The 15,923-nt window shown below is 46.5% G+C and overlaps 1 protein-coding gene across 2 annotated transcripts in view; it reads left to right on the forward strand.

The window, feature by feature from the left end:
- The first annotated feature begins 66 nt into the window (after positions 1–66).
- Positions 67–15,923, forward strand: part of MLLT1 (MLLT1 super elongation complex subunit) — a 31,876-nt gene continuing 16,019 nt past the window's right edge. For both annotated transcript variants that reach the window (XM_068173958.1, XM_068173957.1), the window contains exons 1-4: positions 67–218; positions 3,780–3,960; positions 6,829–6,911; positions 15,650–15,793. In XM_068173958.1, the coding sequence (XP_068030059.1) occupies positions 207–218; positions 3,780–3,960; positions 6,829–6,911; positions 15,650–15,793 (420 nt within the window). In that variant the 5' untranslated portion in view covers positions 67–206. The remainder of the gene's footprint in view (positions 219–3,779; positions 3,961–6,828; positions 6,912–15,649; positions 15,794–15,923) is intronic.

Genomic DNA, 15,923 nt, shown 5'->3' on the forward strand with positions numbered 1-15,923 from the left:
GGCGGCGGGGCCGTGAGGGGCCGCGACCGAGCAGGCGGCGGCCGACGCGGTGGGGAGGGGGGTGGGGGGGACGGACAGAGCGGCTTACGCTCGTGGACTGAGCGGGGGAAGAGATTCTCTCCCCCCCCGCCCCGCCGACCGGGCAGCGAAACCGCCGCGGCGGTGGGAGCGAGCGAGCGGGGCCCGCGGCGCTGCTGTGCCCAGCCATGGACAATCAGGTGAGGGGAGCGGCCGCGCCGCGCTGCCGGAGGGGTGGGGCGGTGCCGCCCCCACCTCAGAGTGGGGGACACGTAGGGGAGGGACCCCCGGGGAAGGGACCCTGAATGGGGGGGGCGTCCCTGTCCTCGGGAAGGGGGGGCTGGGCGGCATCGCCCCCCTTTGGGGGGTATATCTCCTCCTCACACCCTCTTTGGGGGGCACACCTCCTCCCAACCCGTCATTTTGGGGGGGGGTAGATGTCCTCCCCACACCTTTTAAGGGGGACACCTCCTCCCCATTCTCTTTGTGGGGGCACACCTCCTCGTCAGTCCCATTTGGGGGGCACACCTTCTCCTACGCACACCCTGTTGCGGGGGCACATCTCCTCTCCAATCCCGTTTGGGCGGCACACGTCCTCCTCACACCCCTTTGTGGGGGCACACCTCCTCCCTAGAACCCCCATTTAGGGGGCACGTCTCCTTTTCACACCCTTTTGGGGGATACAGATCCCCTCAATCCAATTTGGGAGGGGTCACACCTCCTTCCCAAACCCCATTTGGGGAGGGGGCATGCCTTCTCCCTACTCCCCTTTTGGGGGACACGTCTCCTTAATCCCATGTGGGGGGCGCACCTTCTCCTTCCCGCACCTTTTGCGAGGGCACACCTCCTTCCCCAATCCCATTTGGGGGGGCACACCTCCTCCCCACCCCCCCATTTTGGGGACACACCTCCTCCACACCCCCCATTTGAGGGGGTCCATCATCTCCCCAATTCCATTTGGGGGGGCACATCACACCCCTCATTTGATGGGTACTCCTCCTTCCCACCCCGCATTTGGGGGTCACACCCCCTCCCTAATCCCATTGAGGGGGGACACCTCCCCACACCCTTCTGGGGGGGCTTCAGCCCTCTCCCCTCTGCGGGCGGCCGCTGCAGCCTCGCCCGCGGCGGGGGGTGCGAGCAGCATTTCCCGCAAATTCCTGCCTGGGATTATTGCCGGGGAGGGACGTGCCGGTGGGGCGACCCCCCTACCCCGAGCCGCGCCGGGAAGGGTTAATGCCACCGCGAATGGTTAATGCCACCCGGAGAGTCCCTGCGGGCCCGGGGGGTTCCAGGAGGCGTGCGGGAAGTTTACCTGAGGTGATGGGGATGGGGAGCCTTTTGTGTGCGGGGAGCGGGTAACAGGTACCTCCCGGGCTGAGGTTCGGCAACGAGCCCCGCTATCCCGGATAATCACCCGCAGGAGCGGGAATGGGAGCTGCTGATGGCTTTCAGGCAATTAGCACATCAAACAAAAACCAGAGCAGCCTTCAGAATGTTTATTGAGAAGTTGAAAGCAGGCTCCTTTGTATTATTACAAATTGTTTGAATAGGATCCTGATTTCCCTTTGTTGAGAGACACGCTTGCAAAAAAAAGGAAAAACCCCTCCATTTTCAGCGGAGCAACTTTGGATGCTGGTTATGTTGAGAGATCTTATTTTCAAATGTGTTTCAACTTCTGGCTTAATTCACAGCGATTGTTAATTGGAGCAGGGTGTGAGGAGTGCAGCAAGTACAACTTTCACTCTCAGTTAAACAGTTCTCTTTTATGTTTAATTTCGGTCTCTTCCACACAGCCCCATCTGGTTCTCAGCTCCAATTTCTCTGCCGTTTCAACTCGGAAAGGCAGATTTTGTAGCCTGACAGTCATTTGCACTTCTCAGGAGAGGGGTAGTAACTGGCAACAGTAGCAGGATTTAAAGGGTAATTACGGAATCGATAACGTGAGGCTGCGGCACAGTCTGGCTCAGGGGATGTGAGCACTGTGGGAAGCATCCCAGATAAAGCAGGCCTGCAGGCACACTCCAATGTGAGCTGAGGATTTCGGCAGGCTGGCTCCATAATGCTTTTGCAGCGTTGGAGGGATTGCTGTGCTCGGAGAGAAGCACACCTTGCCTTTCTTCTCAGCCCTTAATGCAACATGAAAGAGCAGCCGGCCCTGGGCCTTGGTTCTTAGCACAGGAGCGAGGTGGAGCTGCTGTAGATAAGCCCTAAGAACAGGAAAAAATGGCCTGCCAAGAGAACTTGAAGGTATCCCAAAGAAATGCTGTAGCAATAATGGTGAAGGAATTAATGAGATGAGTTTGTCCCCGAGCCTTAGGATTGATGCGTTGGGTGGCTGGAGGTATTTTGCTGTAAAGATTTAAACTGCCTGAAAGAGTGTGTTAAGACTTATGGTTGAAATTGGAACTGGACTGCAATTTGGGAGGTCAGGCTTTGATGCCTGGCGCTCTGCAGACCTCCTGTGAGAGCTTTTTACAAAGACAAGAAGGCTGAGATGGAGTCACTTGTGCTTTTCCAGCGAGAATTCACCATGTTCTGGAAAAAAAATCTCAGGTTGGGGATGCAAAGTGTTTTTTGAGCATTAATTGTGATCACAGTCCTTGTTGCAGTTTGTCATGGGGAAATTAAGGATGATACTTTCCCTAAACATTCGTCGGGAGTTCAGGAAGCTTTCTCTTTCCCTGCTCATTGTCTAACATGCCCTTGGTTGGGCTCCAGGTCAACATGTAATATAGGTAATGACAAATAATGCTGCCTTTCCCAATGGTAATTGGGACTTGCTAGGAAGAGCAAGACACTTATTTTCAAGCCTGAAGTGAAGAATGGGGTTGGGACTAAAACCAGCCCCTTTTTCTATGAGCCTCCTGGTGCTGAAGCTGGATTTTGGTAGCTTTAGTTTGGAATCACTGCTGCTTCTCTGGTTTGTGTAACAAATGTGCACAAGTTGGGTACCTTGTGTGTTTTTCTCTGTCTACAAATGTGGCTCTAAGGTTTCCTTGATTTATCTTGTGTCTGAATCCCATTTGCCTTTTCTCTGTTACATCTGTTTTATTAATTTCCTTTCTCCTGGCTGTGAAGTCTGCAATACTATGTGGATTTTCACCATTAATTTCACTTGATTTTTAAGGCACTTAATGGGATTTTTGTGCTTTGAGCCTGACATGGATTGCACCTTCTCTGTTACTCAGTGATCAGAGTAGGATTCAGGAGTGCAAATCAGAATAAGGTCAGTTTAGTGTTGGACATTGTACAGGCAGATATGTTAACTTGGTCTTTGAAAGTGAGATAATAAAATATGTTTAGAATCATACAGGAAACATAATTTTCTTCTGGTGAGTGATATATTCTAGAGAATATCATAAACCACCAATTCACGATCTGATTTTTCCTGTTTCAAGATGAGTTTTCTGTCAGTGCTGTGAATTCTGTAAGCTGTGAACATCAAGTTCTGTCTCTGACACTTTCTAGAAATAAAGATTCCTCAATTAGGACTTTGCTGACAATTTAACTGATAAGTGAGGCAGAAAAAATGATCCTTCTTTTAGAGCTGCTTTCTCTGCAATGTTAATATTAGAAAGAAAATAGGTATGAAATGGTGCTGGGAGCTATTTTTGTGGCAGCTTTGCTGTCGGTACCAGCGGTGTGCAGTCTGAGGCCGATCCCCACATGGGGGCTGTTGTGTTCCCTGGCGGATGCAGTGCCTTCCAGCTCGGTTTTGTGTCCTCTCTGCTCACGCTCTTGCCTCTGTCCCCACGCAGTGCACGGTGCAGGTGAAGCTGGAGCTGGGGCACCGGGCCCAGCTGCGCAAGAAGCCGACCACGGAAGGGTTCACCCATGACTGGATGGTGTTCGTGCGGGGCCCGGAGCAGTGCGACATCCAGCACTTCGTGGAGCGCGTCGTCTTCCGGCTGCACGAGAGCTTCCCAAAACCCAAGCGAGGTCAGAGGGGCTGGGCATGGTTTATCTCTATGAAAGAGCATTTTGCAAGTCGAGGTTGTGTTGAACTGTCGCCTTTCTGTGAAATATCTCCTTAAAAAGGAGAGAAATGTCCATTGCGTGCACTCCAGCTTTAACCTTTCCTCACTGTGTTTGAGGAAGGTCAGGGAGAATGGGACCTTTCTTCTGCTGAAAGGGCAGGAGGTGAGCTGCTTTCTCCTCTTATTTAAGCATTAGTATGTGCAGGTTCTCAAGACACAAGTGACAGCAGAAGACAATTCATGTCACACAATGGGAAAGATGGATTTGATTTGTTAGAATTCACCAGCAAAAGCTGGAAGCACATGAGAGATGCTCTAAGACTGGGCTCAGATGTGTACTGGGTATGGAGAGTTTTGCAGATCCTTGCAATTTCTAGTCTCAGGTGCCAGTTTAGGTAGCCTTAACCCAGCAGAAATCAATGCTGCCACGGGGTGATGGTGTCTTTGCTGTACATTCCCCCTGCAAGCCCAGTGCAGTTATTGTGATTGGGTTGGAGTTTTATTTTCTGATTTTGTTTTCTGACTCTGTAGCAAAATGAATCTTATTCTTGGCATGGGGCAGCAGGAGCTCATGAGGTTGAGGTGGAGGAGCAGGAATTGCCCTTCTCAGGGGCAATGCAGGTACCTCTGTGTAGGACTTTGTAACTGAAGCTGCAGCATTAATGCTTTAAGAAATACAAGCTGCCCATGAGAATTGTTGTAATGTGCATTTTTGGCAATACTGCTTAGGGAGCAGGACTCTCAGGATGCCTTAGGACAGCCTGTGACATTGGGTATTTGTGGGAGTCCACAGTGGAAAGGAACTGAGAGGTGCTCAGCCTTCACGAGGGTGTGACTCTGGTCTGTGTGTTGAAAAAATCTCCTTCAAACTGGTCTGTTACAACTGATGTATGACAAGCAGGTGCAGGACTGAGCTGAAAGTTGATTTATAGAATAAAAATGCAATCTGTGGGTTATCAGTCCTTGTCCTCTAGTGTAATTAATTTATTACAAATAACTGTGTTGGGATAGTACATAGAATCCTGGAGTGGTTTGGATTGGAAGGGCCCTTAAAGCCCATCTCATTCTACCCCTGCCATGGCAGGGACACCTTCCTCTGTCCCAGGTCACCCCAAGCCCTGCCCAGCCTGGCCTTGGGCACTGCCAGGGATCCAGGGGCAGCCCCAGCTGCTCTGGGCACTCTGTGCCAGGGCCTGCCCACCCTCCCAGGGAACAATTCCTGCCCAATATCCCATCCCTCCCTGCCCTCTGGCAGTATAAAACCATGGCCTTTGCTCAGTCAGTTGCTGTATCATCTGCCTTTCCAGGGATATTTTCTCCCAGTCACTGGGGTTTCCGTGCTTCCTTGAGCTTGCTCCTAATGCCATTGTGCCTTTGACCAGGGCGTGTCTGGGTTGTACCTCAGTACTGTGGCAAATGCCTCTCCTAGTCCTGAGTTTATTTGAAGGGTTTCTTCAGATGGTGCCCTCTTGCAGCAGATCCTGGTGCTGAAGGTGGGCTCGTGCTGCTGGCAGATTGCTCGGAGCCCTTGGAATTTGTCAGAATGGAGTGGCAGAGGAACAAAGGCTGCTTGGCAGATAGGCTTAAGATTCCTGCTGCCATATTGGCACTGCTCTTTGGTTTGGGATTTTTCCCTCTAAATGACAGGGTTCTTATATGAAATTCAAGTGAAAGCAAGTCTAGAGGTTTTTGTTATTTTTAGTGATGCCCTTTTTTCTCAGTTGCATTTGGAGTGCTGCTTTCCAGCACCTTAATGATGGCAGAAGTGCTTAGAGCTGGGAGGGGATAATACAGCTACATTAAAAGAAAATAATTTGTGTGCTTTTAGGTTTGATGTACTGTTTCCTAATCATATTAATTACTTGGAATTCTTAAGAGAAACTCAGAAGATTTGCACTGAATTCCTCTAATTACCTAATTGACTTTATTTACATATATTGTAGTGCATAAATTATATGCAAGTGCATCCGGTTCCTGAGAGGGAGAGTATCTGTGTGGGTCTCATGTTTCTCCTGGCAGCTGCTGTGTGCTGCTACTTCATGGCCAAAGAAATGATCCTGGAATCCTTCAAACTGGATATCCTGGAATGGATAATAGGAAGGATTCAGGAGCGTGAACCCACACCAGATAGCGGGACAGGGGGAACTGAGGCAGGGACATGCAGATTAATTTCTGAGAAGCAATTAACTTTTCTAATTGCTGTTTCTGCACTAAGCAGCTCTGACCTTAACAGCAAACTGGTTCACCTTCCTCCTCGTGTTTCCTTGTGTGTGAAATAAATAGCAGTGCTCACCTGCCCTTCAGGTTTGTTCACCTGTGGGGGAAGCAGCAGCCTGGAGCGTGGCCGTTACCCAACTGTGAGCATTGAGGAGTGCAGGGCAGTGTTTCAAGGAAAAAATAATCACCTGCTTGTGTGTGGTAGTGTTTTGATTCAGAAATAAGGGCATCAAAGTAAAGTTTACCTTTCTGTGCTGTTCCACCTTTTGGGTCTTGGCTTTTCCTTGCCAGGCACTTGGAACTGGCAGTTTGCATTGTTGTGGGCCTGCCCAGAAATGTAATTGTATCTCGGTGCACAGGAGGGGAAGGATCTCACTGAGACTCAGGCCTGCAGTGTTTTATGTTTCCGTTCCATGGGAGGAGCCAAGAACAGATTTCATGTTCTTAACTAAGCCTGTGGCCACCATCTTATTCTGTGTGGGGTTTTCCACAAAGGTCAGTGTTTTAACTGTGCCCTGAGTCGTCAGAGGCCCAGTTCTCCTCTTGCAGCTCCTTTTTGGCTCAGATAAAGTTGTACTGAATTCCAAGCTCACATTTATTTGTTCTCTTTCAGTGTGCAAGGAGCCCCCCTACAAGGTGGAGGAGTCTGGCTACGCTGGCTTCATTATGCCCATTGAAGTGCACTTCAAAAACAAGGTAGAATCTGATTTCTGGTCTTCTAATTGTTTTGAGCTGTGCCAGAGCCCAAAACTGCCTGACAGAGAGACTCTAAATTATGTGACTGTTTTATGTGTGTGTTTTTTATTACTCTAATAAATAGAATTTAACTGGGAGTTGGAAGCGCCTGCCAGACTTCAAAAGAAAGTGTTTGGCAGAAATGGAATTGGATAGAAAGGTGATACCAGGACAGTGGATGGTCCTGGAGATTCTGAGCAGAGATTGTACAACTGGTGGCTTCTTTAGCGTGGAGGATATTAAAGCAATTTAAAATATTTTATGTCCGTATGGAAGAAAATCAACATAAAACACTGATGCTATAAATATTTGTAAACACTGTGTTGATTCTCAATATATTAAAAATCTGCTTTTGAATTTGCAAGCTTATTAAATTTAACTGTATAGGTATGAAATCTGCAGAGGCCCAAGACAAACATTTGCATGTGTAGCACAAGTATTTAGAGCTGTCTTAAAGATATCCTTGTTCTTACTCAGTGCTCTTCCAGAAAGAAAACACTAAATATTTTAAGTCTTAAGATGCATTGCCAGCAAGTATATGAAGGTTAAAATTTGGATTTATTGCTTGCTTTAAGTCTACCACAGAGGTCACATGCTGTAGGTTATGAAAACAGGGAATTGGGCACTTATGTTCATATTACCTCAGTTTCAGTTAAATTGTTTTGTTAAACATGAATAATGGATGTTTCTGGGTTTGATTACAGCTTAAATAATAAAATAAAAACTAATGTTTTGCTTATGATCCCTAAGAGGGATCTGAGGTAAACTAAACCGAAGATGTCGAGCCACATCCCTGTAATCTGTGCTCTCCCACCCCCTCAGTTCTCTGAGCACCAGCCCTTACCCCAGGTGTGTTGACAGCAGACCACACGTAACAGCCTCATTCTATTTAGCTTCCCATCTTCCTTTCCCTGTCCCTCCCACAAACATCTGTCTGCTGTTCCCTTCTGGCCCCACTCCAGCCCAGGATGCTCTCCTGGCAGTGTCACTCTGTGAATTAATCAGCATTTTGGGCTGGGTTCTTGGCCTGCCACATTGCTCTGACCCCATTTATGGGTTGGAGGAATGAGCCAGATAATGGGACCGAGCCACAAAAGACTGAGTGCCCTCCTAAACCTGGGAATGTTTTGCCCAAAAGTTGTTTTTTGGGTGGGTAGGGTAAGCCAAAAGGCTGGGAAGAAGAATGGCAGGCAGGGGCTGGGGGGTGACTGTTGTTGATAAAAGCAGCTTTTTTGGCAAACACTGGAAACTATGACTTGAGTGCTACAAAAACACCTCAAAAGCTTGAAGGTAGTTCTACTTCTGGTGGCTTTTCTGAGGTTTTAGATGGGAGTAAGAAAATTCTCCATCTGCACTAAATATTGGCTTAAGTCACGTTCAATATCCTTTACACTCCTGACCAAAAAATGTGAATTTCTCCAGGCTGATTCCTTAAAAGTGGAACCTCTAATGCCTGGGAGGGGTGAACTGTGTTTTAGTTCTACCCTTTCCTTTCATTTTCCCTTCCTTTCTTCACCCAGCCATTCCCCACTCTTCCCTTTCCCCAGCAGCTCTCCAACGGTTTCTCTCACAAATCCTCAGAGCTCCCTCATTTCTGTGTCTTTTCATAGGTGCTCATGTTTGCTGTGACTGCCATCTGCATTTCTATTCCCTCTGTCCCTCATATTCCTGTGTTCCTCATGGAATATGGAGCTGGCAGCTTTTCTGACTAGAACTTGCTTTCACACCCACTGGGGTCATCACTCCTCATTGTTTCTCCACGCACGTGACTGCAGAGTTGTTCCCCAGCACTGAGCAGAGAGGTGGCTTTTATAAATAAGGGAAATAGGTGGGCTCTGTTCTCCCTGGAAACAATGGAAGGAGCTGTTAATTTAGGAGAAGGCTCTTTGTTTCTGACATTTTGGTCTTCAGAAACATGACAAATATATAGGAGAACAGGTTGAGTTGCAGACTTGTTTTCAAATCTACAGATCTTCAAAACACTCGTTTTTGCCCTGTTTTTAAGCTGCATGTTTTCTGGAGAAGTTCTTTTCCATTTTTAAGCTGATTAACAAATTGCTAATTAAGGAGTTTCAGGCAGCGCCTCATTATTTAATTGGGCCAAGGGGTAATTGAAGGAAAAGATGGAAAAGGTTCCATCTTCCAGCACATCACTGGAGCAAAGATGTGTTTTCAGATTCAGCCATGAACTAATTTAGGATTGCAGGGACCTCAGAAGCTGCTGCTGAGGGGGTGAGCAGGGACAGGACCCTAGGAAGGGCTGGAGCTGTGCCAGGGCTTGGCATGGAGCTCAGGGAAAGGTTCTTCCCCCCGAGGGTGCTGGCACTGCCCAGGCTCCCCAGGGAATGGTCCCGGCCCCAAGGCTGCCAGAGCTGCAGGAGCGTTTGGACAGCGCTGCCAGGGATGCTCAGGGTGGGGGTGTTGGGGTGGCTGTGCCGGGACAGGGCTGCACTGATGATCCCTGGGGATCCTTTCCCAGCTCAGGATATTTAGTTGTGCTCCTCTGTCCCCCACTGCCCAGTGATGATGCCACCTGGGAATTTTAAGAGCTCTGATCATTTTCAGTAAGTGGAGTTGAAGGAAATGTGAGAGGTAAATACTTCTACAAAGACAGGAATGCCAAAACTGGGATATTAAAAAAAAATTAAAAGAGTAAAAATTAAAAAGATAGGGAAAGAGGAGGAGAAGGAATGGCAAAGGTTTAGGATACAGTCTGTGTTCTCCTGAATTCAAGAAGATGGTGTTAAAACACCAAATAAAGTCTTCATTACTTTAAGACCTTGTTCTCACTCTGACCTGTGTAAACCTGTTGACACTGGTGGGGATCAGCTGGTGTGAGTGCAGCAGATATTGTGAATTGATTACAGCATTTGGGACTCATCCTTGAGTAATTCTCTTCAAGTAGATGATATGGATTGGCTCTGGGATTGGGGTGAAAAGGCTCTTTGGAGGTGACTGGGCAGGGGAACTGGGTGGGTTTTGAGGCCATATGTTCTTCACAATCTGACACGTTTTTGTTGATGTGTGTCCTCAGCTGAAACCAGACTTGCAGAGGCTTTGGGATTTGTTTATCGATGCATGTTTAGCTTTGTGAAGGTGAGAAGAGAAAGGGTTTAAAGAGAGAGTGAGCCAGTCTGTGGAGATTGATCTTTGCCATGTTTGGCTGAAATGAGTTTTTTTTCCACAGTTTAAGTCTCTTTTCTTAGCCATTTCCTTTCCCTGTTCTGATTTGTTACTGGGATGACAAATCCTGGCTGTCAGAGCCCGTGTGCTCTTTGCTTTGGCTGAAGAAATACCAACCTGTGCTCTGGGAAGGAACAGCTTTAGTAAGAACTGCTTTAATGAACTTCATCAGGGATTTTTTAAGCAACTTGGCATAAAATTGCCCATTGACTCTTTGTGTTGGAGGTCTCCCTTTTTGTTATCATTGTGTGTGTTTGGAACAGCAGACTCGGTGCTCTTGGTGCCTTTTTGTTGGGTGGGGAAGTGTCAGCAGAGTGTGAAAAAGGTGTAAGAGCCTGTTCTTATCCTCTGTGAACATTGCTGGCCTGTGTTTGTCCTTCTGCTGCAATCCAGCTCCTCCATGAGTAGTGCTTTCTCTGCGCCGGTATTTGAATTGCAGAATATAAATTGTGACTATTGCAGTGAGCCTGGGCAGCTGGGGGCTCTGAGCAGCCACAGCACTTGTGGTCTCCTTTAACACTGGCAGAGCCTTTGCTGCTGTAACTGATCCTGAAAAACAAATGGCAGGGGCTCAGCAGGTTGATTGATAAAGCTTTTGGAAGTCGAGTTGGCTAATGACAGCAGATCATTTGGACTGGAAATGTTAGTGTGCTATTTTTGTTTTGAAATCCTTTGTGTTCCTGTAATGAGGGCTGCTGTGAGTGGCTTCTGGTGCTCAAATCGATACAAACCCGGTACAACAAATGCGTTGCTGTTTTTCTCTTGCTCTTCCCCTTCCCTCTCCCCCTCAATTTCAGCAGTCTGGAGGCTTTTTTTCATTGTTGTCTCCAAATAAATCTCTTCTAGTGGTACACATTGTAATCTGGAGGCTGTAATACAGGTCTGGCTTTGGTATTCGTTCCCTGTGACATTTTTTGCATCCTAATCAAATTAGATCAATCCTCCCCACAAAGCTAAAGGTCTAGTAGATTTTCATGTTATTCTGATATAAGGCAGATGATATTAATGCAACATGGATAAGATGTTGTATTAAAGTCTCTTTAAAGATGCTACCTCCTTATTTTAGTGCTAGAGATAAAAGCCTTCCAGGATTTATATAATGGATACATGGAACTTGGGCTTTTCCTATTAGTGAGGAGGAGATAAGCAAAGAAAGCAGAAAAATTAGTTTGATTTTTCCAGTGAGGTTCAAAAGAAAAATGTGCATATTTTACCCCTTCTGCAACCTTTGTAGAGGTGATGTAGAAAACAAATAGAGAACTATTGGAAAAGGGGAGAATTATTTGTGTATCAAAGTAGGAACTCAGTGGAGACGTTGTAGGTGGGCTGCACATATGGCAGGAGAGGTGAAACAGGATCAGCTACAACTGGTGTCAGGACTGTGCCATCAGGAAGGGATTGGCCTGGGAAATACTCCTGGGGGAGGCTGTGGCAAGTGTTGGCCAGGGAGGTGCTCCTCAGGAAGGTTGAAGAGCCTGTGTTTGCATGAGACATTTGATTTTACTGAAATTGCCATTTTGGGCAGGATGTGCACAGGTTTGAGGAGAGGAGGAGTAGCTTCAGCCTGTTGGAGTTTACTCATGTTGCTGAAAGTAGGGGAAGGAGGAGTGAAATTTGTCCTTTTGTCTGCCCTTTGAGGGAAACGTTTTAGGTCTGTCCTCTACCATCTTCCTTCCCAAACCTGCAGCAATTCCTTTTGTCCTGCTGCTGTTGTCCGGGGAATCTTTGCTTTTACCTTTTTCTGTCAGAAATGAGGATGGATTATCAATCTACCCATTCTTTTATCTGAGCAGGGCCATACCTGGGCTGTGTGTGTTTGAGTAGCCATTCAGTGTGGCACATCCATAGGCACCTCCAGATGCTGAAAATACATATATATATATATATATATATATATATATATATACACATATATATATATATATTTGCAGTGTGTGGCAAGGCTGTGTTTGCCAAGACAGAAGCTTTATCAGCCATGCCAGCTTCATATCATGTATTTGTAAGAGTTAGTAGATTATTAAGTGCTTGTCTTGTAGTAGTGAGTAAAGAGATGTATGTACACTAATCTATATTATTTATGCTCAAATAATTATTGTACTCATTATATATATATTAAAAAATATATATTAGTATATTAGGAAAATCTGATTTTCAAGCAAAGTAATAAATGTCTGATGGAGGGAAGTCCTAAATGCTTAATCCTGGAGAATCTCCCAAAAGATAAGGGTGATTAATGGATTCCTGAGTGGAACATAAGGCTGATTATTTCAAAATCTCAATATTGGGCTATTCCCTTTCCAGTGCCCTCTCTGGAAGCTGCTCCAGGACCAGTCAGACAGGTTGGACCAGCCTGGGAAGGGGTTTCATCTCTCCAGACGTTCTGGATAAATGCCTCTGTCAGGCTGGATCTATAGCAAAAGGGAAGTGGTGTTAGATGTTATAGTTATTGAATAACCATGAGCCTGCTTCCTTGGTGTGCTAGATTTTTGTAGATAATTTTGTTTTATGGCTTTCTAAAAGTGATTTATGAGCTTTATGCGCACGCTACCAGTGAAATTCTTTTGATTTGTGTTAAGTGGCAAAGGGCACACCCTGCCTTAAAAACAAGACAAGGAAATTTTAACAAAAGACTTTAAAAAATTCTTTCTCTTACGAAAAGTGCCAGAAGAACTTTAACCCATTATTTCAGAACTCAAAGGAAAAATAAAGCCGCTTCGGAGCTCGTAACAGCGCGGTGGCAGGCGGTGCAGACAGGAAGCAGTAAAAATAAAACCTAATGTACCCAGTTCAGGAGATGGGAGGTGGAATAGGGGGAATCACTGGATGAAGGGAGGTTTACAACAGCTGCAAATAAAATCCCTGGCTTTGTGGTGCTCACTTGTAGTTTACTTCTCTGGCATCCTGGGATTTAAGGGGCAGATGCAAAGTGAGGTTCTGAGGTGCCTTGCTGAGACATCCCTGCACCAGCTTAACCATTTCATGGCCAAATGAGCCACTGAATTTGAATCTGAAGAATTCACATCTGCCAGTTAGAAATGGATGTGAACCACCTTTTATAAAGCTTTTCTTGGATGTAGGGCCCTTTAGAAAAGCTTATGGTCTTGGGAGCCGCAAAGTCTCTTCCTTTGTCACTTTTTCTGATTGACATCAAGGAATATCAGAAGGTGGAATTCTCTAAGAGCAAAGCTTGGCTTGTGTGTGTAGTTGCTGCTGAAGCAGGAATACTTGAAGGGTGTGTAGGATTGTCTGAAGCAAAGTTTGTAGGGTGAGAAAGAACCTACTGTGAGTTGCAACAGGATGTGTGGATCCCAACATGTCATTGAGAAAGGCTTTGAAGTGTGGCACTGTGGACTCAGCCTGGCTTTTCATTTAAAGTTAGAGGGATGGGTAGGTCTGGGTCAATTGAGAGAGATTTTCCTTGGGTTTCTCCCCCCCTTCTTCCCCTTGATGGTTGTTTGGGGGGAAGAACTTTTTAGGAAGGACCGGATGGATTAAGCTTTGGAGTGGCCTGAGCTGTAATCATTAGCTGGGCAGTGAGGGCAGTAAAGGAAAGAATGTTTATTTGCAGCTTTTTGCTTTGAGAGTTTTGTGGTGGTTCTTTTAGGAGTGCTGTAATCTCAGCTATTCACTGGGGGGGTGGGGGGCTCCTTATGGCCTGGGGGATACAAAAGAGGTTTTAATGATCAGGGCACTCTGCTGGGGCTCATTCCCAGGGCAGTTGTGATCTCTGAGCTGGAGGAATAGCACATTAAAAAACTGCCTTAATTCTACAAAAATTCAACAGACACAGGATAAATATTTTGGGGCTTGGGAAAAAAGCACCAAAAAATAGGATACCCAAGGTGAGAGGAAAAGGGATCTTGCTGCCTCTCTCCTGCTTGGAAAGCAAATGGGCAAATGACAAAGCAGAGCTGGTAATGGGATGGCAAAACATCTCCTGACCAAAGCCTGTGACTGCTGATAGAGCCAAGATTATTTACTCTGTTGTAAACCAGGGAAAGCATTTTAGAAGCCATTATTAGGCCACATTTGGATTTCTATTCATCCTTCATTTCAGTTTATTAGGCTTTGAGGGACCCTGTGCAGCTGCTGTTTGAACTGCAGCAAGCGCACACGCAGAGCTCGCTAATGATTCAGTTAATGAGAACGGGCACGGAAAACAGACAAATGATAGGGCAGTGTATTTTGCAAGGATTTTTCTTTTTCCTCACATGTATCTGTTTTAGTAAACTCCTTTCAGGAGCATGTGGATTCCTCAGGACTTTCCCAAAAGAGGGTCTGAATACCTGCTGTTGGCAGCACATGAGTCTGAGACTCTCCTCTGTGTCTATTGATACCTGCCCCTGTTTGAGGGTGAGGATCCAAGACCTGGACTGCTAGATGAGCTCAGGGTACTGATTTTGATGTAAACCAGGTGTAGCTACCACCCTTTGCATTGTTAGAGGTGTAGTTTGTCCAAGGAATGGCCTCTGGAGCAAACAGCAGGAACCAGGATGGTCTGAAGCAGTTTCAACCTATTTTCAGCAAATCTAATGGCTGGGGCTGGGAGCCTGCAGTGCCTGTTCCCATCCAACAATGCCACTGCACCAGGAAATGGAGCTGCTGGAAGGGAATTCTGGAAAAGACTGCTGTGCAGCTGCTCAGTGCTGCACAGGGAATGGGGCACGTGGGATGCATTCATGGAAATGCGCAGGGCACTGCCGGCCTCGCTGGGCTTCCCAGCAGAGTCTCTCTTGCCACACTGAATTTCCAGCTTGGAAATGCAAACTGCAAGAAACACCAGTCAGTGTCCTGTCGATATTTGTAATACACAAGAAGAGTATTTGTAATTTTGGGGGTGGGGGAAAAAAAGAAGGGGATTTCTTCCATTCTGTGCTGCAAACGCAGCAGGTGGAACAGAGGCAGTGAGGCGCAGATGATCCCCCCACCACGCATACAAACTCTGGATTGCTTGGGTGAAAGTGCCCTTGGAAAGTTCAAAAGCCTGGGATATCTTCCCATTCAGCCCCTGCAATATGCATATTGAAAAGGATTTTACAAACCAAGCCATCCTTTTCCCATTGCGTTTAATCTTTTCTCGGTGCCTGCAGAGATCCTGGGAGTTCAGGAGTTGTTCCTTCTCTCAAAAAGGATTATGCTTTTCTTAATATTGATACTTAGAGTTGCTTCCCAAAGGAGATAGGATCTGAATTTTGGTGAAAACAGTAGTGCATAAAGCTTTTGAATCTGCTTTTCTGGGGAGGCTTGAACAGCTTTAAGCAGACAATTTTCAGTCAAAATCTGTGTCTGTGCATTGCTTTTGCAGTGAGAAGCCTCATGCCTGAGTTCCTGATGAACAATGTTAACCTCAAAGCACAAATAGTTTAATTTCCAGCTCTCTGATCTCATGGTGAAAAACTCCATGAATGCAACACTTGGTGGTTTATTTGGGATTTTCAGGAGTGACTCTTCGCATCCCCAGACTTAATGTGCTTGCCAAGCTACTTCCAGTTTCCCAAAGCCTTTCTTGTTCTTAGGAGGAGCCCAAAAAGGTTTGTTTCACATATGACCTGTTCCTAAATCTGGAGGGGAACCCACCTGTGAACCACCTTCGTTGTGAGAAACTGACTTTCAACAACCCTACCAAGGAATTCAGGCGCAAACTCATCAGGGCTGGAGGGGTAAGTGCCCAATTTGGGATCCTAAAAGGAGTGGGCTTGTTTTGCTCTGAGGTTTCTTTAAGGCCAGCAGGCTTCCAGCAGTTTTCTATATTCATTTAAAAGGTGACCCAGCCAGATTATAGGGCTGCAG

Source organism: Anomalospiza imberbis, chromosome 27 (assembly GCF_031753505.1).
Source record: "Anomalospiza imberbis isolate Cuckoo-Finch-1a 21T00152 chromosome 27, ASM3175350v1, whole genome shotgun sequence".
In the NCBI taxonomy this organism is placed as follows: Eukaryota; Metazoa; Chordata; class Aves; order Passeriformes; family Viduidae; genus Anomalospiza; species Anomalospiza imberbis.